The 19127-nt window shown below is 42.8% G+C and overlaps 1 protein-coding gene across 7 annotated transcripts in view; it reads right to left on the minus strand.

The window, feature by feature from the left end:
* The window catches only part of PHF19 (PHD finger protein 19), a 67746-nt gene that overhangs the window by 44455 nt on the left and 4164 nt on the right, over positions 1-19127 (minus strand). For all 7 annotated transcript variants that reach the window (XR_003858086.1, XM_029611122.1, XM_029611120.1 and 4 more), the window contains 6 exons: positions 16652-16859; positions 7359-7440; positions 4290-4385; positions 3568-3668; positions 2708-2856; positions 1966-2061 (listed from right to left, as the gene is read on the minus strand). Coding sequence is in view for 6 of the 7 variants with exons in the window: in XM_029611122.1 (XP_029466982.1) it covers positions 1966-2061; positions 2708-2856; positions 3568-3668; positions 4290-4385; positions 7359-7440; positions 16652-16849 (722 nt within the window). In the remaining variant the exon portion in view is untranslated. The remainder of the gene's footprint in view (positions 1-1965; positions 2062-2707; positions 2857-3567; positions 3669-4289; positions 4386-7358; positions 7441-16651; positions 16860-19127) is intronic.

Raw genomic sequence — 19127 nt, forward strand, 5'->3', positions numbered from 1 at the left:
TTGCTGGGAGGTACTTCTCCACTCCTATTCTTGCTTGCTTTCTTTCTTCTTTCTTTTTTTAAACTTTTCCTCCGACTGCAGGTTTTGCCCTGCCACCATCATGAGGGACTGCGGGTGGCACATCAGGTTATATGCCAGTGTCAGTGAAACTTTCTCTGTCTCCATCCGCTGGAAGAGAGGCAAAACCCAGGAGTCTGGACTGATCAGGGTACATACAGGGAACTCATGTTTTTTTTTAAAAACGAGGGTTTTTGTCTCCTATGACATACTATTTGCTGCAGTATTTGAGATCCTACGACTTTCTTCTAAAATCTTTCCAAATAATAATCTTTCTGCACTGCCCTGGCACCAAGGCAGCATGAGGCCTACTGGGCATTCCCTCCTCTTGACAAGAAGGGGTTAAAGCTACAAATGTGCCGCTTAGGCAGAACTCCCCATCCCTCTACATGGCAATCTGTCAGGAATGCTAAGGAATGCTCAGAATGCTTCTGCCACCGGGGAAGCCTCATGGGACCATCTATTAAAGCAGGGAGACCTTTGTTCCAACCGGCTGCGTATGCAGCCCCACCTCCTCCAGTCTGGGTCAACTGAGCCCAAGCTCTTCAGGTCAATGCAGACTCCCCAAATTGTCCACAATCTAGCCTGCATGTAATGCACCATCATTTCTATAGTGACTGAAAGAAAGATATTTCCACAGAACCACATTGTACATTAGTGTGTGTATGTGTGCACAAGGGCACATGGGTCTCTCAACCACGCACACATGGTAGTGAAAAGAAGCCAATAAACCAGTAGGACTCAGTGTTTGCTATTACAGCCAAAAGGTGCCAAAGTTCACAGTGAAAGAGTGCCAACCTATTAAAGTGAGTGCAAATATCTCAGGCAAGATGAACCAAGTGCAAGAACGGGGATGCTCAGTAGAAGCTTGTTCATTTCTAAGGGCTCTCCGGGAATGATCATGGGGAATATTGTTAGTCTGCCCCGGCCACATAATAAAAAACAGCCCTCCAATTTTTAGATTTCTTTTAAGCTGCAGTAATTGTTCAGGCGAGACTTCCCAAATTATTACACTTGCAACTTAGAAGAAATCTAATAATTGGAGAGATTTCTGATTGCATGGCTGGGGCAGACTAGCACACGAATAATATTTCACCTGTTCATGTCTGATGAGCCCTTAGCAAAGAATGCGCTACACTGCACTCAGTTCAATTAGCTTGAGATATTTGGTCCCAGGGCTGGCTTCTGAGGTGTGCAACTCGTGCAGCTGCACAGAGACCTATCATCAAGAGGGTGCCACTGCCCCCTCCCTCTTGCACATTTCCTTAAGAGATCAGAAAGCAGAAGACTCAGGAATGCTGTACTGGAGGAAGGAGGCTTCTGCCTGTGGTGGTAGGTGAAGGATCAGCGTAGAGGAAAAGGGGAAGCGAGAAAAAGAGGGAGATACTTTTGGGCAGAAAAGAAGAGGATGCTAGAGGGAAGAGAGGGCACTGTGGGGAAGGGGAATGAGCAGGGCAGAAGGGACACCGGTTCTGGACTGAGGGTGAGGGAAGAGATGAATATACTGTGCTGGAGCCACTGCCTCTGCAGAAAGAGGAAGTCCTGTGGTGGGGGAGGGAGGTGCTAATTTCAGTTTTCACACAGGATGCCAATTAGCCTACAGCCGGTACTGTGAGCTTTTGCTAGGAGAAAACCCCTCATGCTGAGAATCTCAGCTCAGCCTAACAACATTAAATCCCATGCAGAACAAAAATAATTGTTTTTTTAATCATGCTCCCAATAATTCGCAACCGCAATAATCCCATCAGCACCATGAAACAGCAGTTAAAGGCAACCGTGTTAAAGCACTGATAGCCTGAATCCCCCTACCACTACAGCCGTAAGTGACTGCCGCTCACCCTTGGTGCACAGCTTTCCATGGAATACCTAACAGACCCGATGAGAAGCTCATTATGTCTTTAACAGTACCTGTCTCCAAACATCATTGGCTCGTTAAGGCACTGTATACAGGCCTCATGAAACCACTGCCTACATTGGTAGCACTGCAGCATCTTCAGGTACCACCTACGAAGAGGGGAGAAAAGAAATCACAGAATCACTCGAAGAATCCATGCCACTCAATTGGCCTGAAGTTACAAGGATAGTAACAGTAACAGAGCTGTTACCAGAATCATTCCTAATGCCTTTCCAGTTCGGATTATTGTCTCAATTTATTTTCTTACCCTTCAAAGAAATTAAGGAATTTAGATGGGATACATTATTTGTATGGACCTTCATTTTGAGTTTTTATTTTATTTTTTTCTACAAATGTAATAGTGTTTATTATAACAAACACAAATAGAAGCAAGACAGGAGGGAAAAAAATGATAGCATGTGGTATTGCTAATATCTCTTCCCAGGCAGCAGTGTCACAGCTGGCACATTGGACCACTAGACCTGTTTGGACATACGCAAGGTGATTGTCTTGTTTAATAAGAGACAATGCCAACAGCATGCATGATCTTACAGCATGCTCAGTAATGATTGGGGCTATAATATTGCCAAGCATGTGGCCAAGTAGTGGGTTAAAAACTTCCAAAATACCTTCTCTTTTTTAGTTTTAAATTTTTAAAAACTGTAGCTTTTTTTTATATAGCAACTAAAATTGTAAAATGCTTTTTAATTTTTTTATTGGAAACCCAATGAATGAAACCCCTTCTCTATGCCTTACTCTCCAGGTCCTCCGCAGTAGCAGTAGCACTGCTGCTGGTTCGTTCTGTGTGACGAATCCCATCCAATCTCTTTTGGATCATATGGCAGCACCATTTTGACAAGCTGCAACGTCTTGGCTATTGCCCCTTTCTTTAAGGCACCTCCTTTCTGCAGAAATTCAGAACACCAAGTTGATGAAAATGTTCAATTTAAAACCATCATAATAATCAAGCATTGTGATTTGTCAGAAAGCAGCATGTGACTGCCTTAAAGTCCTCCCCTGCTCAGTTAACACATTACAAGGCACTAACCAATGGTACAGTGTCTTTATCAATGCCCAATGGGATCAGTGTTATCACTTCAATGGCAATTCACCAGAAGCAGCTGACCAACAAGTAATAAAGGATCAGGATTAAATGTTAATATTCATTTTGAAAGCAAAATGCCTAGAATTTGTTGTGGGCCTGGCGACATGGGTAGAAGCCCAGCAACCTAAATTCATGGATCTAATGTCTCTCCTCAGGCTTCAGAACTCAACCATGGAAAACCTGTACTCCACACCCCAATATGTACTATCATTAATTACCTGCTATGCTCTGTGAAAATGGCATAATCTGGTTTTCATAACAAGATAGAAAGAACAAACATGCTTCTTGTGTTGCTGAATAAATCATTTGAACGTCTTTCTCCAGCTTTTCTATGAGGCCTTGGGGTGGCTGCTACTGATCACTTGCTTATGCCACAATTATGTGATTTGCAGAAGGCAAAGTTAAACCAATCAAACAGAAAGCTCCTGGCGCAGACAATTCTCCTATGCATTGTGGGCAGATGCACATTTCATTAAAGCCTTTAAAAAAAAAAAAAAAATTATATCCTTACTCTAACAGCCAGTGCAAAAATGCATCGTCTACAAAACCATGGCCGCAAGGGATTTTTGCTGCTGTCCTCTACAGTGGGGAGGTGGCACTGCTGATGATAACCTGTGAAAGAAAAGCTTAGCTCAGAGTGCATGCAGGAAGAGAGAGTGTAAAACACGGCCATCTCAAGTCCTTTTCATACCGGAGTTCCCAGTTTCCCAAACTGTCACCATTTTCCTACTTTCTTGCACCTAAAAATTCCTGGCTTGCAGGCATCACCCTGCTACGAGCTTTCAAAAGTTCACATTCCTGCATGTGGAATGTACTAAGTCTCTTTTTACTTCCCAACCAGAAAAAAAAAAAAACAACTATTAAAGCAAACACTGCTATCAATATTTGCACTGCTTAAAGCAATAAAGTCCTGGAGGGCCAACCAATCATTCCATCTTGATGCTTTTGACAAGAAAATGTAAACTGTAAAAGGAAAATCCCCTCCCCACCAAATCCTGGCCTACTGTTAACTCCTCCCTTTCTCCCACTCCTCCCGCCCTAATTTAACTCTGCAACAACTGGATCCCAGCCTCCTGTCGCTGAGTTGCTTTGTGCTCTCTTTGGGCTTTTGCACTATCTTGATTGCACCCTTTGGCGCCATGCCAGAGCTCTAGGGCCTCCTGTGATTTGAGTCCCATCCCGGTAGCAGATTATGGCATAAGAACCATATGTTAGCCCTTGTGCTTGCCTTACCTAAACCACATTTTCCACATATGAGAATTTCATTCAGAAGACTGGACGTCTTTCCCGAGCAGTTGATACACTTTGGTTCCTCTCCTGGAACACCAGCTGCAAGATACAGATATCAGCTGAGATTTCAGTATGCTCCATTCATGATTGTCCCAGCAAAGATATTTTTTAAGTCTGTACAAGATCTGAAACCTATAGATGAGTTTGCTTTGGCCTAGCATCCAAAATGTAAGGAATCAATGTTTTGCTGTTTGGTCAGATGAGAGTAAACATAATTATGATGTTTTGATGATGACTGTTTGTCCTGTGTGTTATTGTGATAGCACTGTTGTTCAAAGTGTACAATAAAATGCATTTACACAAAAAAATGACTCCTAAAAGACCATAGCTTCCCTATAAGCAATAACAAAGAGAAGAAAACTAAAATGATACACAAGCGACATCCTGAGAAAACTGCTGTAAACTTATTTCAGAATAACAACCTCTGGCTCAGATTCTTTTCAGAAAATGGGGGTCACATCCATCGAGGATTGTCCAGTAGGTACAGAACAAGATGGCAAAACTCAGTAAATCAGGTGCAAGACAGCACAGACCGTTCAGCTTGTAAAGCAATTCTCATTTCTCTTTCTAGGGTACTATGTATCGACTCTCACTATAGGCTTTCTCATTCAGGAAGCAACATCTGTTAGAAGCCTCGGCCAACATCTGTAAGAAAGTTCAATAATGCTGACCTAATGGATGCTGGCCAGGGGAGTTTGGGTTAATACACCAGGCTTTGCTGGACAGCACAGTCCAGCCAAAGCCTGGCTGCCTCCAGCCAGCAAATGGGCAGGAATAATAACTCACTTCCATCACAAGGCGGTCGTCAAGACATTCAGTAATTCTGTTTATTCTATAGCTCAGTGTTCAGTGGGAAACAATAACTAAAAGCTACACTGTCAGCTATCAGATGATGCACTGTAGAGTGGAAAACTACAAAAATTAGTGCAACTCTTTTAGTAGGGACTTGTTTCAAAGTTTTCCTTGTACAATAGGCATTAATTATTACTTCTACAACCAGTACTACTTATTTCTGTAGCGTTACTTGACATACACTGCCCTGTACAGATACACATGCAACACTGTCCCTGCTCCATGGAGTTTATGACCTAGTTAAGACACACATAAGGGACAAATAATCTGGAGCAAACTAAATGTCATTCACTCACAAAATGGAAACTTTCTGCCAGCAATTCAGCTCTGAGTTCCAACAGGCATCAGCTGTTAGTAGAAACCTGCTTGGACTCACAGTTTTATGGTTGGTTTGTTTATCTTTTAAATAACTTTTTAAATTCCATTTTTTGCAAGGGATAGGGTCTTTTGCCAGGAGGCTGTACTTAAACCTAATTTCCTCTTCGCAGATTCTTTTGCCTTTTCTCTTGGACTTCTAACCTCAGATATAGGCAATGAATGACCTTGAGGATGATCTCAGTGGCACAGGAATCATTTCATGAATGGATCACTCCTTTAACACTTGACTGTAGCCTCCTGTTTGATAACACTAGAGGTTTAGTCTCTCACCAGAAGTAAATTCTGAAGGGCTGCCACATATTTCTGCAACTCTGCCAACTGGTTGCATTTTTGTCAGGACAGGCTGTACCTGAATGTAATCTGATCCGACATGCCGAAAAGCGGAATATAAAAAAAATCAGATAAAATAAATCCAGTCCCAGTTTTGCCCTGCTGCATGTATGGACTTATAGTTCTGATTTCCCTATGAAATGCAGCATCACAAGTCCCTGTCTGCAGTGGGAGTAAAATCAGAACTGGTTCAGTCTGTCCTGAAACTAGTTAGCAATCCTAATTCTGATGGGACCGATGCAAAATGCATTCATTTAACACCAGGCTTCCCAAACCTGTCCTGGTGACCCCACAGCCAGATGGGTTCTCAGGATATTCATGTGGCCCAGGTCCAAAATTCTGGCCCCATGCCACCAGTAGTTCTTATCTTTAAACTTTTCCCCAATTTCTCACGCAACCATTACTATTATTATTCATGAGGGGAGGTGGGGGGCTTGTTCAGAACAGGATGAATCTTGGTTGTATATATCTTTAAGAAGTGACGCTAGGGGAGCTGTTTTCTATGTATAAGTCTGAGGTTCTGAGTGTGGGAGGAGATATCTAGAGTTGGAATCCAGAGGGATTAGACCTGTTCTGTTGTTTTGGGAATACCCCTTGATCTGTCAGCCCAGCAGGGCCTCTCCTTTTTACCATGGACGCTGGTCTGCAAAGATCTGCTCCTAGGTGCAATGTGCTAGCCTCATCAAGAGCCCTAGGGGTATATGGACAGGCTGCCAAAGGAGTCTCCAAAAGAAGGAAATTTTCTGCTAATGGATGCAGGTCTACTAGCGAGTACTACCTGGTACTATCATGGGGGTGAAGCTGGAGATTGTGTTTCCCTTTCTTTTGATTACTGAAGCTGTTCTAAAGTTTTGATGGTTATGCTACTAAAGGAAGTTGAGTAGTTTGTTATTTTTTTTTTGCCCAAGGCTGTCTGTTAGATTGTTCTGTAATAGGATCCTGTGACTCATTCTAGTGCTTTTGTGATTACTGCTGAATTTTACTGCTAGTAAACCTCAGAAGATAAAATACAGTTTAACTTGTTGGAACTATACTGTATGGTGTGAAACTGCCTTTATGGAAGCCAAGGCATGGGATCACAAGAAGAGGCGTTCTGAAGAAGGTCTGAGAAGTGCTGAAGTCCCACGCTCGGTGAAGCAGTGTAGATGGTCATAGAAGTGAAAAAGGTTTTGTTTTCCTGTTCCCTGTCCTGCAGGTCCAATCCAACATCTTACCTGACCCACAAAAAGCTGGTGCCAGAACCACAAAAAAAACCATCATCAGGACGCTTTATTTCATGTGCACCTGACAGGGGTTACATTCACAATGAATATGTATGAGATAAATTTGCATGCACTGGAGACCTTGTAGAAACAAATTCAGCTCAGGCTTATTCATTGTGAGTATCCTGAAAGCAGGACAGGTTTGGGAAGCCCCGGTCTAGGTACTGTAAGAGATGAATGCATCACTCACCGTGCTGAATGTCCTTCCAGAGCACCCAATACTTGGAATTATCTTCAAAGGTTACTAGACAGCTCCGCTTGGACTTGCTTGCCTGCAGGATAAGGGAGAAGGAAACACGACCCCTTGTCAAGTTTTACTTGCAGTGACAGAATTTTGGGGTAAAAAGCATTTGCCTTATTTTGTTGGTAAAATAATTAGCATGTTTCCACTTTTTTGTTTACAAAATGTTTCCCTGCTTCAGTGCATGTCACTGGAGCATCGGCCTGGCTGATCTTCCCTTTAAAGTTTCTCATACAGTGTTTAACCGATGGTGAGAACATCCTCTTCCCTTTCAGTATGACTTTGGTGCCCTAACTAGGGCCCCCTTAAAAGACAGAAGGGCAGTACATGAGCTGACTAAAGGCAGTGCATGGCAATCCAAAAATGACAGTTATATTCAACGAGCATTGGTGCATATCAGTATCTCACCCTCTACTGTATACTGCCCCTTGGATTTCTGGGCCCCAAATGTATCACTATGTGCTTTTTTTTTTTTTTGTATTGAATCTCACTTGGCCACTCCTTGACCTTTCTTAGATCACTTCTCATTCTGCCTACTCCCTCAGGAGTATATTCTCCGTTGCAGATCTTAGAATCTTCTGCAAAACAGCAAACTTTTCCCCTCTGAGGCCTCCGCAATATTGCTCACAAAGATGGTAACTTTTAATGCGGCATGCGGGCACACATTCATCAGCCTGGGCCCAGGGTTGCAGCCATTTTATGCAGGCATGTTATAAAATGGCCTGACCACGTGCATACGTGCACACAGTGTTAAGATGTGCGCACCTATGCAGGCAAATGCCACATCTACCATGTAAGTGGAGAAATTTTAAAAGCCGCACGCACCGATGCCATTGGCCATTTTCCCAGTTCGTTCCCAGTTCTCCTAGTTAAGGGATAAGACTTCCAACCCCCCCCCCCTAGTTTAATGGCCTCCCTTCCACCTTTGAGCCCTGATTTTTAAATCCCTGCTGATCTGCCTAGAATTTTTTTATTTCACAACTTATATGTCATCCATAGCAGAAATAAAGTTACGTGGCAGGGGACCCTGGAGTATGCCAGTGCGCACAGGTATCTATGCATAAATCTTAAATTACAATCCCAAAATGCCCATGCCCCGCCCATACACCTCGCCTTTAAAAAACAAAAGTTTAATTTGTGCACACAGCAGCAAGTAGGTGCATATCTGGCTGACTTTTAAAATCTGCTCGGTGCACGCCGGCCCAAAATGTTTGCACATCCCTTAATTTCAGCGGCATCTGGCTTTTAAAATTCACCTTAAAGATTTTGAATAGAACTTAAAATGTGTTTTAAGTTTCAATTTGAAGGCATGCAGAGAAGGCAACTGCTGGATATCGGGGGGGGGGGGGGGTAATTCATTCCCTGGGTGTGGTGCAAAAAGCTCAAAATCTGTAGACAGCCTGCTTGATATGGGGGATGAAGAGAAAAGAGCCACTGGAGCAGTGAAGGTGAGGTAAGGGGAACTAGAGAATGATAGTCTTATTATAAAGCAGAGAATATTTTAAAACATGAAAACACTAGTTTTGAAGGTGAGGAGAAAAAGAGTTTATTTTAGGGCTACCACCTTTCTTAAGTCAGGCTGATCCAGTCCTGGCTTTGCCCCACTGCATTCATAAAGTTATAATTCTGATTGCCTTAAGGAAAATAGAACTACATCTCCCTGCATGCAATGGGCAAAAGCCAGGGCAGGAGCAGCTTGTTCACGAGATCTGAGTTAGGTGGTCACCCTAGTTTACTTTAAATCATGGTCAAATGCTGTCTGGAAGCTGGCTTTACTAGTCCCCTGTTCAACACACATGTGTGATCTTGACCAAACCTCATAATTTCCTTGTGCTCAGATGAGGTATGTAAGCTGTTTGGGGCAGCAATATTATATCTATAGTGAGATGCACATTGAGGGAGCCAGAGAAACAATAACATTATTTTTAATCCGAACACCTGACTGCAGTGTTGAAATCACTGATGTTTATACTCTAATGGGTCACTCCCAAACACATCCAGACTGCTAGCAATGGCCATCACCATTCCTTCCTCTTACAGGGAAAATCTCACTAAATAAAGTATATAAAAAGAAAAATGTATACCCTGCATTTTAGGTCTCATGGGTACCATGATAATTCTCATATGCCTTGTTTGGCTAACAATAAATGTTAAGATTAAAAAGCAATGAAACTGGGGACAGAAAGGTGGCCATCTTAAATTCTAAGGGCCTGAAACTCCCATTAACCATTGCAAGTAATGATGTCATGCTTTCGGAAGTTGAGGAAGGCATGTATAGTATGAGTGCCAGGCACATGGAGAGAGAAATGAGCAGGATACCAATTGTTCTGCTATTATAATTGACAAACCCAAGATTGGAATCTGGTAACTGGACACCTGTGATTAATGCAACCTGAGAATAAAGAATTTTTTTTGGATTGTTTTTCTTGCCTGCTTTTCAAATGATGCTCAAGGTGGCTTACAGCATTATTAGAATTCAGGTACAATAAGTCGTTGCCCCCAAAACACTTACAATCTAAGTGGGTGCCTGAGGGAATGGGATATAAAGCGACCTGCCCCAGGTCTCAAAGAGGATCAGTGGGGGAAATATTGTTTTGAACTCTGGTTTCCCTAGTTCTCAGCCCATTACTCTAACCACTAGACTGCAAAGCTAAGAAACACAAAGATATTACAGAATACTCCTCTGTGCTACTGCAAGTGATAAGACGGACTGCTTCTTCCTGCCTCACAATAATGACTGCTTCTCCCTGCCTCACAATAATGACTGCTTCTTCCTGCCTCACAATAATGACTGCTTCTCCCTGCCTCACAATAATGACTGCTTCTCCCTGCCTCACAATAATGTTGACTGCACAGCCAGAATGGAATCAATGCCCTGAAAAATTAAGGAGAAAATCAAATCAGAGTAAAAATGGATCAAATGCTTGCGATAAGCCACAGTTCATTTTAGATGTTTCAGGTACATGAAAAGGTAAAACAAACTGAGATCCTCCCCAGCCACCTTCCCTCAATGAAAAATTGTAACATTTTTTCTCTCTAACCTTCCTGAAAGTTTTCTTACTTGCATACATTTTCTTGGGCCATTAAGACATCTCCCTTGTAATTCTCCCAATCTCCCCCTAAAAGCTTATAAATGTTGGAATGCAGGCAGCTCCTCCGTCTTTACAATTATGTGTAGAATACTGATTCTAGGAACCAGAGGTGGACAAATCCCACATGACTCTGTAGCCTTCCTTTTGACATAAATCCTATTTCTATGAGTCACTGTGGTTAAGTACAAGGCTTTGCCAGCAGTACAGTGACTACAGAATTCACAGTACTAGACTCTGGTATTCACACATCAAACCATGAAGAAGCCAAGGAGAAAATGGGAATTTCAGCATCCTAGATACTAGATGATAAAAAAAAAAACCCCAGATGTGCCATCTAGATAAGATTTTAGAGAGTGCTGGGGAGCAGCTGACTATTGTGGTATATGTGAATATCAATGACATAGGAAGGTGCAGGAGGGAGGCTCTGGAGGCTAGATTTAGACTCTTAGGTAGGAAACTGAAATCCAAAAGTCCAGGTTTGCATTCTCAGAAATTCTCCCCGCTCCACATGCAGGGCCCAAGAGACAGGCTGAGCTCCAGAATCTTACTGCATGGATGACACAATGGTGCAGGGAAAAGGATTTTAGATTTGTCAGGAGCTGAGGAACATTCTGGGGGAAAGGAGAGCCTATTCTGATGGGATAGTCTCCACCTTAACCAGAGTAGCACCAGGCTAAAAAAGGAGAAAGAGCAGCTTTTAAATTAGATCATGGGGAAAGCAGACAGTCACTCAGAGGCGCATGTTTGGAGGGGTGTATCTTCCAAAGATACTTGTAAAAGAGAGAAATATCTCAGTAAAGAGATTGTGTTTAAGACTGTAGATAAATAACACCCAGATGTGAATGACTCTGAACTGCTTGTATCATTTGCTAACAAGCAAGTTGTGAATACAAAGAGAAATGAAAGTACAAATAAAAAGCATACTTTAAAATGTCTGGATCTGAATGCCAGAAGTCTGGATAGTAAGACTAGTGGATTAGAATGTATGGCATTATAGACATTTCATAGATGTGGTAGAAGGAGATTTCCAATGGCACACTGTGATACATGGGTATAATCAATGTGATAGGGCAGATTGAATTGGTGGAGGGATGGCACTATATGTAAAAGATGGCATAGAGTCAAGCATGATAAAAATCCTGCAGGAAACAAAATGCACTGTGGAATCCTTATGTATAGAAATCCCATGTGTAATAGGTAAAAGTATAGCAGTGGGTGCATATTACCACCCATCTGGCCAAAATTAAGAAATAAAACAGAGAAATGGTAGCTGAAATTACAAAAATCTATTAAATTTGGCAACACAGTAATAATGGGAAATTTCAATTACCCTGGTACTGATTGGATCGATATCTCATCAGGACATGCTAGACAGGTTACGTTTCTAGATGCCTAAAATGAGTGCATTATGAAGCAGTTGGTTCTAGATGAGAGGGGCAGCTACTTTAGATCAGTGGAGCACATAACCTGGTATGAGGGATTACTGTAGTGAGCCCACCAAGCAGTAGCGATTATAATGCAATCGAATTTGACATAATCACTGGAAGAAGGACATTAAGAAAAATTACTACAATAGCATATAATTTTAAAAAGGAGTCTATGATAGATTGAGGAAATTAGTTAGAAAAAATTAAAAGGAGTGGTTGCAAGGTTTAAAGTTTGCATGAGGCATGCACATTGTTTAAAAGTATCATTTTGGAAACCCAGATAAAATGTATCCCTTGCATTAAAAAATGTCAAAGGAAGACCAAACAACTACCAGCATGGTTTAATGTTAAGGCAAAGGAGGCAGTTAAAGCTAAAAGGGCATCATTAAAAAAAATGGAAACCAGACTCAAATGAAGATAATAGGCAAAAGCATAAGCACTGGCAAGTTAGAAGTAAAACAGACAGGCCAAAAAGATTTTGAGAGAAAACTTGCCAGTGAGGCAAAAACTAATAATAAAAACTTTTACAAGTACATTCAAAGCAAAAAGCCGGTGAGGTGGTCATTTGGTCTGCTAGATGACCTAGGGGTAAAAGGGGTTTTCAAGGAGAACATGGAAATTGCAGAAAAACTGAATGAATTCTTTGCCTCAATCTTTACATAGGAGGATGTTGGGAACATATCCACACCTGAAACATTCTTTAATGGTGGCAATTCTAAGCAACTACAACAGTGCCTTCAGTGCATAAAAATCTATTTCATGCATATTCATTGTGGATATACTGAAAACTTGACTAGTTGGGGGTCCCCTTTTACAAATTTGGGAACCACAGAACTAAAACAAATATCTGTGACAGTAGAGGATGTAATAGATCAGATTTACAAACTAAAGAGTAACAAATCACCAGGGTCAGATGGCATCTACTCCAGAGGTCTAAAAGAACTAAAATATTCCACTGCTAACCTGTTACTAGTAATCTGTAACTTATCATTTAAAACAGCCATGACTCCTGAAGACTAGAAGCTGGACAATGTGATGCTGATTTTCAAAAAGAGCTCCAGGGCTGATCCTGGGAACTAAAGACCAGTGAGCCTGAAGTCGATGCAGAGCAAAATGATAGAAGCCATTCTTAAAAACAAAACTACTGGCCATACAGATAGACATGGCATAATGAAGAAGAGTCAACATGGTTTAACAAGGGGAAGTCTGAATCTTTTACAATTTTTTGAAGATGTAAAATAAATATGTAGATAAAGGTGAGCTGGTTGATATAGAGTATCTGGATTTGCAGAAGAAACTTGTCAAAGTCCCCGTGAAAGACTCCTCAGGAAATTACAAAGTCATGAGGAAGGAGGCAGTGTTCTATTGTGGATCGGTAGCTGGTTAAAAGTCCAGAAACAGAGGATAGAACTGGTGTTTTCCAAATGGAAAAAAGTCATTAGTGGAGTACCACAGGGATCAGTACTGGGACCCATGCTGTTTAACATATTCATGAATGATGTGGAAAAGGGAACAATGAGTGAATAATCAAATTTGTAGACGACACAAAATTATTCAAAGTTGTTAAAAGAGCAGTGGATTGCAAGTGTTACAGTTTTAGCAGCTATGCAGCCTCCCCTTCACCAGGGGACCTCAGAGATCATACCCTCCAGGCTGGCCAAGCTCCTCCCTCATACCTGCCCAACACAGACTCCAGCCCTACATAACCTTGCCTTGTTAGTCCCAAGATGCTTCTGCATCGAGTCTCCCTAGGCTCCATGCCCTAGCCACCATTGCCTTGTGGCTTACCCATGCCTATCCTTGCTTTGTCTCATGGCCTCCAAGTCTTCTGACCCTCAGAATTGCCTTGCTTTGTCTCATGGCCTCCAGGCCTTCTGACCTCAGCCTTACCTTATCTTGCCTCGTGGCCTCCGGTCCTTCTGACTCTTGCCTTGCCATGTGCCCTTTGGGCCTTCTTCCCTCTTGCCCTGCTTTCTGACCTGTAAAGGCCTAGGCTTGCTCTGTGGCCTATCTAGGCCTCTCCTTGTCCTGCCCCTCAGGGTTTTCCTGTATCTCTGTCTTCGGGCTTTATGTTCCATGTTCTGTGTTGCCCTTGTCTTGTCCTGTCTTGTCTTAGTCTGTTCCTGTCCAAGCCTCAGTTCCAGTCTCACTTGCATGCTGTTCCTGTCTAAGCCTCAGTTCCAGCCTTACCTGCATGCTGTTCCTGTCCAAGCATCAGTTGCAGCCTCACCTGCATGCTGTTCCTGTCCAAGCCTCAGTTCCAGCCTTACTTACTTGCTGTTACTGTCCAAGCTTCAGTTCCAGCCTTACTTACTCACTGTTCCTGTCCAAGCTTCAGTTCCAGCCTCATCTGTATGCTGTTCCTATCCAAGCCTCAGTTCCAGCCTTACCTGTATGCTGTTCCTATCCAAGCCTCAGTTCCAGCCTCACCTGTATGCTGTTCCTATCCAAGTCTCAGTTCCAGCCTCAGCTGTATGCTGTTCCTGTCCAAGCCTCAATTCCAGCCTTACCTGTATGCTGTTCCTATCCAAGCCTCAGTTCCAGCCTCACCTGTATGCTGTTCCTGTCCAAGCCTCAGTTCCAGTCTTACCTGCACGCTGTTCCTATCCAAGCCTCAGTTCCAGCCTCACCTGTATGCTGTTCCTGTCCAAGCCTCAGTTCAAGTCATACCTGCACGCTGTTCCTGTCCAAGCCTCAGTTCCAGTCTTACCTGCACGCTGTTCCTATCCAAGCCTCAGTTCCAGCCTCACCTGTATGCTGTTCCTGTCCAAGCCTCAGTTCCAGCCTTACCTGTATGCTGTTCCTATCCAAGTCTCAGTTCCAGCCTCAGCTGTATGCTGTTCCTGTCCAAGCCTCAGTTCCAGCCTTACCTGTATGCTGTTCCTATCCAAGCCTCAGTTCCAGCCTCACCTGTATGCTGTTCCTGTCCAAGCCTCAGTTCCAGTCTTACCTGCACGCTGTTCCTATCCAAGCCTCAGTTCCAGCCTCACCTGTATGCTGTTCCTGTCCAAGCCTCAGTTCCAGTCTTACCTGCACGCTGTTCCTGTCCAAGCCTCAGTTCCAGCCTCACCTGTACGCTGTTCCTGTCCAAGCCTCGGTTCCAGCATCACCTGTATGCTGTTCCTGTCCAAGCCTCAGTTCCAGCCTCACCTGTATGCTGTTCCTGTCCAAGCCTCAGTTCCAGCCTTACTTGCACGCTGTTATTGTCTAAGCCTCAGTTTCAGCCTTACTTACTCGCTGTTCCTGTCCAAGCCTCAGTTCCAGCCTCACCTGTATGCGGTTCCTATCCAAGTCTCAGTTCCAGCCTCACCTGAATGCTGTTCCTATCCAAGCCTCAGTTCCAGCCTCACCTGTATGCTGCTCCTGTCCAAGCCTCAGTTCCAGCCTCACCTGTATGCTGTTCCTATCCAAGCCTCGGTTCCAGCCTCAACTGCATGCTGTTCCTGTCCAAGCCTCAGTTCCAGCCTTACTTGCACTCTGTTCCAGTCCAAGCCTTGCATCAGCCTTACCAACATATCCAAGACTGGCTTCAGTTGTACCAGGGTATCCAGGTCTTGCTCCAGCTTTGCCAGACTGTCCATGCCTTACTCCAACTTACCAGAGTACCTAAGCCTTGCTCCAGCTGCACCAGACTACCCAAGCTTGCTCCAGCCTCGCCCTGCTGCCCCGTGCCACTCCAGAGGTGGTGTTCTCCATGCTCTGCCCGGATTGGAGCCATAACAGCAAGGAAATGCAGTAGAATTTTGTGAGACTTGGAGACTGGGCGTCTGAATGGCAGATGAAATTTAATGTGGAAAAGTGCAAAGTGATATACATAAGGAAAAAATCCCAACTACAGGTACATGATGCTGGGTTATGTATTGGGAGTCACAACTAAAGAAAAGAACCTTGGAGTTCTTGTGGACAATACGTTGAAATATTCTGCTCAGAGCTTGGTGGCAGTCAAGAAAGCAAATAGAATGTTAGGAATGATCCGAAAAGGAATGGAGAATAAAACCAAAAATATCCGCATTTTGAGTACTGTGTGCAGTTCTGGTCATTCCCTTTCAAGAAAGACATAGCAGAACTAGAAAAGGTGCAGAGGAGAGCGCCAAAATCGATAAAGCAGATGGAGCCTCTTTCCTATGATGGAAGATTACGCAGACTGGGGCTCTTCAGCTTGGAAAATAATCGGCTCAGATTGGACATGGGAGAAGTTTATAAAATCATGACTGCAGTGGACTGGGTTAATAAAGGATGATTATTTATTCTTTCAAATAATACTAAAACAAGGGGACACTCCATGAAACTAGCAACCAGCAGATTCAAAACAGATTGTAGAAAGTACTTTTCACTCAGTGCACTATCAAGCTGTGGAATCTGTTGCCAGAGGATGTGGTGAAGGTAACTATAGCGGGATTTAAAAGAGGTCTGGATAAGTTCCTGGAGGAAATGTCCATAACACATTATTCACAGGTAAACTATCTGTGGCAGTGAGTAACAGGAATTAGATCTATTTTATGGGATCTGTCAGGTATTTGTGATCTGGATTGGCCATTGTTGGAGGTGGGATGCTGGGCTCGATGGATCTTGGTTTGACCCATCATAGATATTCTTATCATGTTCTTATATTCAGACATCTGGACAGAATTATTTTGAAAAACTGAGCAATACTACACAATTAGGACATATAAATAATAACATTCAAGAATAGATGTAATAAAGGTCTCAAAGACTACTGTACCTTCTTAACTCTTCCAAGATAATACAAGCCATCGGTCCACCTGCACAGCACATACTGCCCTTCGATAAGCATGACTTTCACTTCCCGGCGGCAGTTTCCATTCTTTGCACACATATGCGCCACGAAATGCTGTTCATGACTGAGAGGAGTTTGGACTTCTTGGATACCTGGCTCCAACATGCCGTTGTCCATACACATCAACAGATTGCTAGCAACAAAACATTGATTTGATTTACTTCCAAAGGCAAGTACACTGTCTCTTCTCACAGGGTTTGCACCCATAACTGGGTGTTTCAGGTGCAAGTTTACATCTATGGAACACAAGTTATCCAGAGCCACCTTCTGCAGAGAACCAACTGGAGGATGCACTACAGATGCATGTGTGCCCATATTTCAGTTGAGAAGCAGTAAGGGATTGTGGAGGGAGGGGAGAGAAGAGCAAGGTGGAGAATCAGACTAGAAGATTGTGGGGGCACCTGCACCAGTCTGATTTTAGCTGAGTGAGGTGCTTTTCATTTCAATTCCTTTTCTACTACTTGGTTGTACACAGCTTTGGGCAGTCTTGATTAAGGCCAGGAAGATGGTTTATAAAAACTGTGAAATAAATAAATAGCATGAAATAAATACTTCCACACCAGCTGACTAAAATAGAAGTCAGACAGCTGACATTCATGTAATGAATTACTCCCTTGCTACACTTAGAGCTTCTGACTCAGGCTGTTAGATTTCCTGCCCTCACGAGCCAGCAAACATGTGCCCAGGAGTAATAACATTTGGGACTCCTGTTCGTAGCAATGATAATTACACTGGTGTGAAGTCTGGAGGACAACCACAGGCAGAATGCACAATCAGTCAAATGCTAGACTGGCTAAGAGTTTAGTAGTTTTGTGAACAAATTCATAGCCAAAAATATACCAGGGGGCATCAGTAAAGAAGGTGCATTTAAGCAAGTTATCAAAACAATTTAAATTCACTTTATTGACTGCCTCTCATATAATGGTGCTAAACCCTAACGTGAAAAAATATAAAGCAGCTTCTCTGAAATCTAATGCGCGGCCACTCAACCCCCAAGTCAGCAATGAGTAAGGTTTCTGATGATCCCTAACAGGTAGTGTCAAGTCATTTTGACATTTCTAAGGCTGATGCTGTTAAAAAGTTTGGGGAACAATGGCATGAATGCGGAGAGTTACAGGTTTTTGTTTATTTTAAAGGTGAATGTAATCACATCTAAAGCTGTTTTAAAATCCAAGTACTGTGCAATGAAACCTCCCCTTCTCCCTCAACCAAAAAAGCCCTCCACCAAGCAGCCCATCCAGTTTGTCCAGTTATTCCAGTCCACACCAGGATTACCAACTCATGAACAGTTTGGGTTTTTTTTTACTCAGCGTTTACCAGATTTTTACTGACAAACTTGCTTCTTTATAAACATGCATTTTACATAATGTGAAAGAGCATAAATATCTCAAAATCACCAAATTGGCTCTGCTTTCCAGCTGATCTTTCCATGACTTCCCATGTTCTCACTGGAGACCTGTTTGCTGCACACTGTGTTACCACAAATCAATATTCCTCACATTTTGAAAACAACTTTTCTTTTAAAGCACCCAACAGGAAACTTTTTCTTCACCATGTGCACAACATAGAAAAGTACTGGTCTGCAGGAACACGGAGTCAATATTTTTACAGACTTGAAATTTTTACTGACATTTTGCATGTTTTTTAAATTTTTATTTTTTTTTACTGACTGTCAGTACATTTACTGATGGTTGGCAAATCTGGTCCACATTGCTAAGGATATATCCCAACTGCCAGCCATAGAAGCTTGACCGTTTGTAAAATAACATTCTTTATCCAAGCCAGTTTCTGTTGTTTTCCTCTTTGGTTCCCTATCATCGGGGATAGATGAGCTTACAGGATGCCATTCTTAATCCAACACCCAGCAGCAACGCCACCCATGTCTCACCACCAAGCTTTATAATAATCTAAACTACCAAAACTAGTAAGGTTGTTGCACATAATGTTGCTGGACAACACCTGGCCACCACCAACCTGATGGCTTTGACCCAATTGATTCTGAGATGTTTTAGCCTATTGGTACCAAACCAAGTAACCTATAGCCTGTGATGTTGCTAGATCATGCACTCTTTACTAGGCAAGAGGAGTAGCCTAATGGTTAGAGCAGTGGGCTGTGAACCAATGAAGCTAGCGTTCAAATCCCACTGCCACTCCTTGTAATCTTGCACAAGCCACTTCACACTCCATTGCTTCAGGTTCAAATTTAGGATCTATAGTACCAGTGCCTGCATTAATAGCTGAATTAGTACATTCCATGGGGGGGGAGGGGGAAGACATCTTACTTTACACTGAAGAAACCAATCTGGATCCAAGTGACCCTAACCACTACCACCCAGTCTACAACTCTCTGAATACCTGACCATCACAACTGCCTTAGACTCCCATCAGTCTGACTTCCAGC

Source organism: Rhinatrema bivittatum, chromosome 8 (genome assembly GCF_901001135.1).
Source record: "Rhinatrema bivittatum chromosome 8, aRhiBiv1.1, whole genome shotgun sequence".
Taxonomy (NCBI): domain Eukaryota; kingdom Metazoa; phylum Chordata; class Amphibia; order Gymnophiona; family Rhinatrematidae; genus Rhinatrema; species Rhinatrema bivittatum.